Raw genomic sequence first — 11,626 nt, 5'->3', positions numbered from 1 at the left:
GTCAGCTCCCTCCTTGGTGCAATGCACATCCTTCCATCCCTGGCCCAGGGTGCAGCCTGAACACCCTCCTCAATGTCCCCACCTGACTCCTTGCACTGGCCTTCATCTTCCTCCTCCTCCACCGCCACCTCCATCACCCTGGATGATTCCAGAGAACCTTCCACCCTTGCTGGCCCCTCCATCCCTGAATCCTGGCCCACGGCCACAGAGGAGTCGCCCTCCACAACATCCTCCTCAGACATACCCCCAGCAGCTCTGCCCAATCGAACTGGTGCTCCCCCAGTCAACTCACCCTCGGAAGATGTATACTCCACTGGGGCTGGCTCAGGTCCGTGTTTATGCATTGTGGATTTTGCTGTCCTTCCGCTCCACAACAATTCATCCACCCTCTTCACAAGCTACAGTAACCATAGAAAATGAAAACAAATTGACATCAGTAAACATTATCAATGGATGTCTTGCATATACAAAATTAACAAGAGGAATCATGCATCATGTCACAACCATGAACGGACACACACCCAGTGCACAAACACATGCATGTGCCCTGGGAAACAGCATTTAAAATTTGGCATGATGTGGTGTGAAGGCTCAATCACAGTCATGCCCCATGCACATGTGAACAACCTTCCTCCATGATCATGGAGACAGCACCAGGTCACCTGCCCACACAAACACAGTCACCAATGTCCACATGACAGAGCATGACCTGCAAGTGAGCAACATGTACCGTCAGCAATGACAGACATCAAATTACACATGTCATTTGGCCAACCATACTATTATGGCATGTACACCCATACACTTATCTTACAAATGTAGTGGAATGATATGTCACATCCCAGTCTCGGAGGAGTCAATGCATGAACCCCACGCACGCAGGCATCAAGGCACATGTGTCACGATCATCAGATGTGCCTGCATGAATGCACTGTCAGTTGTGCTAAACATCGACTCAGACATCTGCACATAACTCACATGCCCACAACATAGCATGTCCACATTGGTCATGTCCAAGCACTTGATCCATGCTCACAGAACTGCATGTGCACAACAGCAACAAGCCATGAATGCACAATCCGGCAATCATCATGCAAATGGCAGCATACAATGTTTGACTCCACAAATGGCCTGCATTGGCATGAGTCACCCATCAGCTGCATCTCACAACACACACAAGACACAAACACGATGTGACATCTGCCAACATGCATGCCACAAACACACCCTAGAGCATTGTCACACGTAGGTACTCACCAGTGGCATCCAGACTACTTTTCCAGGCAAAGAGGCGGGAGTGGACGTTGGATAGATCCTCTCAAGTACCCACAGCAGTATCTGGATGAACTGGTGGCAGCCAGCACGGTACACCTCCACAGTGGGTTCCGTGGAAAGGGCTGCCAACACCTTGGTATGGCTGCGGGTCTTGAGATCATCCTAGTATTTCCAGATTCTCTCCCTGGGCCGCCACACCCTCCGCATTGATTGCATCCATGATGTTACCCCAGAATGTTTACCTTGTGATGATGCCCAGCTGTGTAGCTGGGTTGAAGAGGGAATCATCGGCACCCAGGACCCGATCCACCAGGATTCCATGTTCGGTGTTGCTGAAGTTGGCAGCCCTCTTCCTCAATGTGGGGGTGATACCCTCCCCAGATGATATTGATGGGGCAGACATGGCACACCCGAGGCAGGTATGGGCTTCCTGGGTAGTGGAGCAAGGGTGGGGTTAGAAGAGGTGGAAGTCCCGGAAAGTACAGAAGAGGTTGTTGCATGGCCCACACAGGAGTCCAGGCAAAAGAGGGGCAGCTGGCACACCAAGAGAGTACAGGTTGCAGGCAGGCATTCAAACTTGAGCAGGTAGCAGCACTATAGGACTGAATGAGGCCAAGCAGGGCCAGAGGAGGCAAAATCAGCAGCAGTTTAGGCAGGAGCAAAAGTGGTGTGCATCTTGTATCCACAGCAGCTGATAGCAGAGTAATGGTCCTAAACACGTAAGTTAAGCCCTGCGTGCAGTGATGCTGTGCACCTACGTGACATTCCTACGTGGCTCATGGCAATGACACCACAATATAATTCAGACGATGCAAATCACTAGTTGTGCGCGAAGGATAAAATCTGGTGGAGTTAAGGAGTTGCATGTGTATTTTGCTACAGAAACCTTAGCTTCAGATCTTGCATAGCCATTTTTCTTTGAGAGGGTGTTTGACTCTGTGCATATGCACATGTTTTTGTGTTCTTCTTGAGGCATACGGTGTGTCGTGTATGCAAATTTTTGATATCTGGCCTGCACTGAGTATTGCGTACCACTTTTTCAGTTATCTGTTTCTTTCTGGGTGCTGTGTATGCAATTCTGTCTTTGACGGTTCGACTGCATATCCTGTACAGATGTGGGATGTGGTGGGGATACACCTGCCCAGCCCCATGGAGTCAGGGCTATGGTGTGGAAACATCTGCTCCAGCCACTGGAGGACATGGCATGCCCCAGTCCACAGGTGGACGGGCACCTGGATGCAAATGTGGTTCCAGCCAGACAGAAGCAGCTCCAACACCCTGTGCCACTCATGGCAGGAAGGGACACCCCGCACAGCATGAACAGGCTCAACCAAAGACACAGCACAGGACACTGGCCCGATGAGGAAGAAGAACTTCACTGATGTGGAGCTACAGGCCCTCATTGACTATGTGACCGATCACCATCATGACATGTGCCTATTTGCAGGGAGCACACATGTATTTGCACAACTCAGAGTGCATTGGCAGCATGTCACAGAGCAGGTAAACGCCTTAGGGTTGGAGATGTGCACTGCTGTACAGGCGGTGAGGTGCTGGAATGATCTCACCCATCGCACCAAGCACAAGCTGACTGTGAACCTGGCTTCTGCAATGGTAACTGGACGGGGGCCACCAGAGGAGGAGCATCTGACACCTTATGAGGAGGCCATAAGCCAATTCATCCTCCTTGAGCAGGTACAAGGCGTGGGAGACATGGAGAATTATGAGGGAGGACACATCAGGTGAGTGTCCGTCATTGCGCATCCTGTGTTTTGCCAGTCCTGCATCACCCACATTATTAGTTTAGTGGCACATCTGGCTGCATTTGTATGACAGCCCTGGTTAAAGCATGTCCCATGACGTACAGACTCATGCCAAATGGATATCATACTGGGTGTAGCCTGTGTGGCTGTCATTTGTGTCACATGTCTGTGCGGCAGGACTCATCCCCCAAAGGATATTTCCCCAGAACATGTGCACCATGTGACACCTACATGTATTGTTGATTGTTACATTGTTGTTGCGTTTACTCTGTTATAAAGGTGCATGCAGACAAAGTTTCACATTCACACCATGTCATGCAGAGTTGCATGTTCCATTTGTCACCTCCTCCTATGGGTTTCCTTGTCACTATGCATATCTGTGCTGCCTGTCAACGCACCATGTGCTCTCAGAGAGTAGATGCTTCAGTGTCCAAATACCACATACACATTGACTCAATTAAAGTGACACAGAGAGCTTACACATTGTGACACATGTTCCACCTTACCCTCCAACACTCTGGGGTCACTCCATGGGGCTACTCCCCTCAGCCTCTAGTGGATCTGTGGGCCTTGTTTACATCACCCAATCCACTCTCTGTCTCTCTTCACTTCACAGACCTTGACTAGCAGGTACCCTTTCGGGTGTACATACTCATTGGCTTCTTCCCTTTCCATGCCTTTCTGCAGCCCCTTATTGCCTACAGTTTCCCGTCCCAGACCTGATTAGTGTGTGATGTGTTGACCCTGGTGTTGTCTGTGGATATGGATGTCGGGATGTTCCCATGTAATGTCGCAGAACATTCAAAGGTCACATGTGCATTACCTTCCCCCTGGTATGGGTGGCAACTTCACAATTGAATGGGCCCTCATTGTGCGTTTACGCCACTGTTGAATGTCAATGTGCTCACTGCTGGCATGGACATGATGGGTATGGGAGGGTTCACTTGTTAGTAAATGCCATGCATCTTTTGCTTACTGGACCAGGAGTGTGAATGCACAATATCTGATTGGTGTCTGTTGTGTGGGAGTTAGGGGCCAATAGCCCCCCCCGCCCCTCCTCTCCTTAGTACAAACTTGGACCATGTGCTTCCAATGGTGGGGGGTGCCCCCGTCGCCCTTATGCAATGTCAGCATTGGCTGGCATCTGTGTAGATGGGACCATCGTGCAGGACACAAGGCATCCATCTTTGTGCCCCCTTGACGCCATCTTGGTAACTAGGCCTCACTGCGATAATACGAAAAGGCTGCTCTCCCCTTTGTAGCGCCGCGCACGCAGAACACGTGGCCCCACCTTTTCTCTCACTTTGTCTGAAAACTCAGCGGCTCCATTCTCAGCCGGAGGTAATTGCAACAAAGAACTAATGTAACAACTCACTCTTCCTCTGAGATCACTGCCCTGTGTGTGAACTGGTTTGAACCAAGCATCCATCTCCACAAATCTGTCCAGACCCCCTCACTCTCGCCCTTGGAAAATTACTGCTAGTGTAACCCCATGCCCCTGCAAGGTATTCACTTGATGTACCAAATATGTGACCCCACCATGAGACCTGCTGAGTAGACCCCTGACTATCATTAGGTCCCTGTCACAGTATATCGTCTCCTAATACTAACAAATGGCAACGTGCCTTCATGTCTTTACGAGTCCAGATCCAAGCTTCAATCAATGTTATCATGATGGACAACATAGCCCGTTAACCTGATGTTCAATATAAACCTCTGTTATTAACAATGTAAATACAAATAAGACATTTATAGGTTTATAGTGATTTGTTCAAACGAATTGCAAAGTAATTATTTAGTGTTTGCTTCATAGAGATGTATTATGTTAAGCTTAGTTAGTGATCACCCCACCTCACTGCAACCTGACCTTCACCCCTCCAGGACACCGGCAATGAGTCACGTGAAGTCCATCCTCCCGGCGAAAGAGCAACCAATCATGAGGGAACTGTATCGTCATCGCCACATGTGCCTATACTTGTTGACCAATCATGTACCACTTTGACACCCTACACTAATTACATCATGAATGATGAAATTCACCTTTATAGTATGATGTAACTGTGATTATTGTTAGAGCGCTCTCAGGCAGCAGAGTTCTTTGGATGCCAAATATAGAAACTATTTTTGAACTCACGCAACCTGTCCTCTTAGCCTTATTCCCCGTCTGCGGAATGTCTCGTTTATTCTTTTGCACATCTAAAGACGGGGGGCGCCTACATTTTTGGTGATCCCCGACGTTATTTGGGGCAGGTGCCTCGATGCCCATGCAGTGCGGCGAGATCCGGGACGCCACCCAGCAAAGCCATCACCTCCGTGGCCAACCAGCCTCTGCGCACAACAAGAAGGGGTCAAGGGTTCCCGGTTAACGAATACCCAACTGTAAAAGCTGCTCGCCGAGGTGGGCCACGGCTTGGTTGGGGTGTGGACCAGATTGTGGATGAACCGTGAACGCTGACTCTCGGAACCCCTGACTGAACACGTGAGTACAGGTTGCAAAAGTTCCCAAGAGGTAGGGAGGGGTTAAGAACGAAGGGGAACAGGTAACATTTGACTAAAAGAAAGTCAGGATCTGTGTGAATGATACTGAGGCTTTTTCTGATCTATCCTTTATATGGCCATTAGGTTTTGGAGATAAAGAAGTAAGAGAAGAGTGAGGAAACCTAGCCTGAACGGAGTACAAGGCGGTGTTGCGTAGCATTTTCTCGTCCAGTGCAGTTAAATAAGTGAAGACAAAGAGAAAATCATAGGGTTCTCATATATCTAGTAAACTCGGAGTAGTAATTTGGAATATTCTTTTTCTGTGTGAGTAGAATTCTTGGTGAGGTAGTAAGAGGGAGTAAGCGGTGGGGAGTGCATGAGAAAGATAGAACAGAGGGGTAACAAACTGAAATAATCAAAGGGGAAGTAAAAGTACGCAGGTAGTACATGTTATCTGTGGTGTGTCTTCATGTTGTATGTTTACACATACGTCAAGGTATTATATGTTGATCTGTCAATAACTGTTTATGTGGCAATAAGTGAAGAACACATTAAGGTTGATTAAGAAAATCGGAAATGCAATGTATACAAAAATGTTTTGAACAGTAGTAAGTGACGGATGTTCATGATTGAAAAAAATTATGGTCTTGGTAAGTGGTGAAAGAGTGAAACATTGTTGAAAAATACTGGTACCAAAGGGAAGGAAAAAGGTTACATACAACACTGAACATTAGAGAAAGTGAACCAAGTGTTTGTGCATTCATACGTAGGTAATTTTGTTATCATGGGGGTAGCGACACCCTTAGCGCACATTTGTCAACATCTCCCGTTGTATAGTGAAAAGATACAGAAATACCACGACCAGTGGGTGTCAGAAATAAAAGGATATAGCGTAACCCCCATATGGCCAGAGGGAGGATCCTTTGATAAGAGAGTATTGGACCTAGTATCGATGCACTTGCTGGCCAGATACAAAGGAAAACAGTTACAGAACAGAAGAGAAGTGTTAGACTTGTGGTGGATGTTTGAAGAAATAATGCCTGCAAGTGAGGTAAGTACAAACAAAGAAGCAGAGATGGACAAAGCGCCAGAATAGGTAGGTGGGTCAGCGAGAGGAAAATGTAAGACCACCACAACGGAGAGTGATACCAATAAAATATACCCGTTGTTAACACGACCTGCAGTAGGTTATAGCGAGCCTCGATATGTGCCAGTGGGCCTTGCCCCGACCACCCCAGTGGAGTCAGCAGCCACTGCACCACCTCTATACGACAAAGGGGGCTTGTATGGCCCAACTATTGCCCCACCTGTAGCTCGCACATGCACAGATGGAAATAACACGATTAAGAGCGTTATGTGATAGAGGCCAGGTGTTGCCGGGGGAGGGTAAGTGCTCCCATTAGCAGCAGCGGATCTAACGACCCCACCAAGTGTCGCAGGAGAGTCGGTGCCGGCAACGCCAGCACCATCACAATCAGCGCCATCACAGTGAAACCCCATATCAAGAGGGGAAGAGCAAGAATGGCAATTAGGAGAGTTCCTGTTCCATCTGAATGGCAAGCCAGTAAGAATACTGCGCCCCACAACCCCTGATAGTCAGCATGGAGAAAGAGAAGAAGAAGAGAGGGAGCAAGAAGAAGTAGAAGAAGCATGGAACGATCTCGATGAATATGAAGACGGGGTAGCAGCAGCGGGATCCCCACTGCCATTTCATTTTGATGACTTAGATGAAAGATCACCACCAAGATGGCAGGGACAGTTAAGACAACAGGTAGAGAATATGCCGGTTAGCAAGGCAAAGAAGGGGACAGTAAGTAAGATAGGGAGAAAGCACAAACTACAGATGCCACTGATATACAAAGGGGCAGGAAGGCCGCACTACATTCCGTGGGCCCAAATGGACAAAAAACAACTTGCTGAAGCTCCTCCCCCAGTTTCAGGCGGGGCGGGTAAATGGATAAACGCATCAGAAAAGAACACAGCAGGAGTGCCATAAGCAATAGGGGACGTGAAAAGTTTGTTGGTGTCCACTGTCGAAGATCAAGCAGATGCAGTGTGGCTGAAGGTGGGGTTCCCAGGAGTAACAATGAGTTGTGACCGCCATGATGGATCGCCATTTAACAATGTCAGAGCACAAGTTTGGGATGCATTGCGGAGCACATTTCCAGACATTCCAGATTTACACTTAGTGATGCAGTGCATGATGGGAGAGTGTACTATTTGTGCTGAAAATCGATTAATATATTAAAAATTATATTTTTTTGGTAACATTGCCTTTGATGATCATTTAGAACACAGAATGCAGCCCATATTTGTTAAGTGGCCGCTACAAGAAATTGCTATCTGAGGTTGTATATTGTTTGATTTAGTTTGTTGTATGTTCCTTCCTTTTGTTGAAATACAACATTAGGGACCTCCACATCCAGGCAGCCCCTATGGGTTACCCATGGGAGGGAGTGGGCACGGTGATCAATGCTATAGTGAGCTGCAAATGCAGCAAAGACAACAACCCCAGCAACAACAGCCACAACAGAGAGGAGTACAACCGCCCATGGCCAGACAGAATACAGTAGGTAACGCAAATAACAATATTTTTGCAACATCGGCCAATGGTGCGCCTGCACCTTTTCGCGGCACAGCAGTGGTAGGAAATAATGTTTTTTCGGTGGCAGGAACTGAAACTTTTGCAGATTAGGACAGCCCACAGAGACCACTTGCGTGTCCAGTCCTATCTAATACCGTACGTGCAAAAGAGGAAACATTAATGGGAGCAGAGATAAGAAACAAGCAGTTTATCTTTATGTTAGACTCAGGAGCAGAAAAATCATGTCTCATGAAAGGGGGGTTTCCGCTCTCGGGAGATTAGGACAGCCCACAGAGAACACTTGCGTGTCCAGTCCTATCTAATACCGTACGTGCACAAGAGGAAACACTAATGGGAGCAGAGATAAGAAACAAGCAGTTTATCTTTATGGTAGACTCAGGAGCAGAAAAATCATGTCTCATGGAAGGGGGGTTTCCGCTCTCGGGAAAATATTTGGAAACGCAGAGGTTCTCTGGGGCTATTTTAAAAGTTCCTTACACAAAAGATCTTGACTTAACGGTAGGGGGGAAGACAGTGCTTGCACCCTTACTGTATCACGAAGACGTGCCAATCAATTTACTGGGAAGAGATTTGTTGATATGATATGATATGATATGGCATTTATAATGCACCTATACACAAGTGTTTCAAGAGTAAATTAAACATGACCATCTCCTTTACGGAGCAGGGGATAGTGTGTTTGACTCCAGGGGTGTGCCCCGTATAAGCAATGTTAATGATCAGAACAATGACAAATGAGGTTGTAGTGAGAGGGGTGCCCATTGACCTGGACATGTTCATTTACAGCATCAGAGTGTTGGCCCGGGTAGTGCCAGAAATAACAAGAAAGGAATGGAGAATGCCCACAGATTTGATTTTCCACCCAATTGTAAACACAGATTTTGTACCAGGAACCATCCTGTCCATTGATCTAGAGGGGGTTCACCTTTCAAGCAAACATATTGTGGTGATAGGACTGGACACACATGGCTGTGAATGGAGAACAGTACTATGTATAGATCCAAATATAATGTTGCACGACTTAACTGATGAAGAGCTTTTTACTGACAATGAGAGTGATGGGGAAATAATAATGGAAATAAGTATACCATGTGACATCATGATTCAATACAGGGAAATACACAACCCACTCTTGGCCAGCGTTAACATCCCGCCTACAATTTTTGAAGAAGATATGATCAAGGTGCTTCCAGAGGTCTGGACCACAGGTCCCCATGATGTAGGGTTATTGCATGATGTAACTCCCAATAAGATGAAATTGAAGTCAGGTGCCATACCCCCAAGAGTTAAATAGTACCCACTATCAAAAGAAGCAAAGGAGGGAATCAAAGAAACAATAAGTGCTCTGTTGAAACAAGGGATAATTGTACCATCCAACTCCCCATGTAATACAGCAATTTTTCCAATCAAAAAAGCAAAAGGCGGGGCATGGATCTCCGCCCACTCAATGACGTCATTCAGAAAGAGTTCCCGTTAGTCCCTAACCCGGCATCAATCTTGTGAGGCATGCCCAAGGCAGCCACATGTTTCACCGTGGTGGACTTGAAAAATGCTTTCTTTTCCATCCCACTTGATCCAAGCTCCCATTACCTCACGGCATTCATGCTAGGAGGGAACAGGTACGAACACTGCAGACTACCGCAGGGATATTGTGAGAACCAAGCATTTCAATAGGATCTTACATTAAGATCTCAGAAATATTGATATAGAAATCGTGATAATACAATATGTGGATGACTTGCTCATCTGAAGTACAACTGAAGAGATGTGCAGAGAAGACTCTATAGCGCTACTGAATCTACTAGCTACAAAAGGATATAAGGTAGATAAAGGAAAATTGCAATACTGCCTAACTGAGGTCCTATACTTAGGACAGCTTATATCCAAAGACGGCAAACAAATATTACCTGACAGGGCAGCGGCCATACGCCACATCATAATACTGAAACTGTAAAAGATATGCAGAAATTTCTCGCCATTTGCAATTACTACCGAGCATGGATGCTCGATTATGCAGCTTACACCCGTCCATTGCTCCAGGCATTGAAAGTGTCCCAAAAGACAATGTCCCAATAAAATGGGCCAATGAAATGATGACGCAATACTTCAAGCTACAACACATGATTGCACACGCCCCAGTTCTCGCGAACCCAGATTATGACAGGGAGTTTTACCTATTCTCACACTGCAATGGCACACTGATGACTGCAGTATTGGCACAGAAATCGTCCCTAGGCCACAAGCCATTGGCCTACTACAGCGGTACCCTGGCCACAGTGATGCAAGGTCACTTTGCGTGTGAACAAGCTCTCGCAGCAGCGGCCTTCGCGATTGAAAAAGTGCCACAATTTTAATGGGTTGCTCGGTAACACTGTACGCAGAGCATTCGCTCTTCGCAGTCTTAGAGCAATCCAAATCAACACTGACAACACAGAGAGCAACAGTTTATGAAATAATAATTTCCAGCCAAAATGTACATGTAGTGAGATGTAAAACAGTAAATCCCACCACGTTCATTACAGAGCCATGCACTTTAGAAGACATGCAGGAGCACGACTGTGCCACATACGAGGGAGAGGATGATAATATCCCCAAGGCAAGCGAGAATGCATTACAAGAAGGTGAAATATACTTCATAGATGGGTCAGCATCCATAGACCCTGAAACAGGGGAAAAACACGTAGGGATGGCACAGGTGAGAATGGAAGAAGATAGTTATGAAATGATTGTCCAAAAGCGCCTCCCGTCTCATTTTCATGCTCAAGCAGCTGAACTGGTAGCATTAATTGAAGCACTACATGCAGCAAAAGGATGTTCAGTAACAATATACTCAGATTCAGCCTATGCTACCACAACAGTACATTCACGATTATCAGAGTGGCGACGGAGAGGGTTCCGTCAAGCAGATGGGTCGCCAGTCCAACATGCTACATTATTAAATGAACTAATAGAAGCACTAGCAGAACCATCAGTAGTGGCAGTGATGAAATGCCAGGCCCATACCAACAACACAGATGCGATCTCATTGGGAAACGTGGCAGCAGACGCAGCAGCAAAAGACGCAGCGTACTTCAATATACCCTCAACAATTGAATGTATTGCTAACACCCACTACACAACCAGTAGAAGAAGGGTATAGCAACACCCCAGTAACACAGATAATAGAATTGCAGAGAAGAGCACCAGTAGAAGAGCAAGAATTATGGACTAAATGAAGATGTAAGCAATCCCCTACAGACTTGATTTGGAAACAGGAGGTGACTGGAAAGGTAGTAATAACAATGGAATTATTAGAAATAGCATGCAAACAATTACCTTTCCCAGCCCATGTGACAAAACAACACATCGCAGCAGACATACAATAGCACTGGTCTATCCCCAACTTGCAGGAGCACCTATCAAAATTCATCATCGAATGCACCACATGTCAAACATACAGTTCAGGAATGACTCTAAGAACACTGCGAGGGACATTACCGCGTCCTGTGGGGCCCTTCAGAGAGCT

At 46.6% G+C, this 11,626-nt stretch overlaps 1 protein-coding gene across 1 annotated transcript; it reads left to right on the top strand.

Annotated features, from left to right (window-relative positions):
- Positions 1-10,663: 10,663 nt before the first annotated feature.
- On the top strand, positions 10,664-11,260 carry LOC138514681 (ribonuclease H-like). Its single transcript, XM_069630099.1, has one exon. It carries the CDS (start codon positions 10,664-10,666, stop codon positions 11,258-11,260), a length of 597 nt encoding a protein of 198 aa, XP_069486200.1.
- Positions 11,261-11,626: the final 366 nt, after the last annotated feature.

Source organism: Ambystoma mexicanum, chromosome 12 (assembly GCF_040938575.1).
Source record: "Ambystoma mexicanum isolate Mex_15411 chromosome 12, UKY_AmexF1_1, whole genome shotgun sequence".
In the NCBI taxonomy this organism is placed as follows: Eukaryota; Metazoa; Chordata; class Amphibia; order Caudata; family Ambystomatidae; genus Ambystoma; species Ambystoma mexicanum.
Note: the sequence above shows the minus strand (reverse complement) of the source record. Positions and strands in the feature narration are given on the sequence as shown.

Excerpts from the sequence above, each read along its gene's own strand:
- LOC138514681 (XM_069630099.1), top strand. The coding sequence starts at position 10,664 with ATGCAGGAGCACGACTGTGCCACATACGAGGGAGAGGATGATAATATC.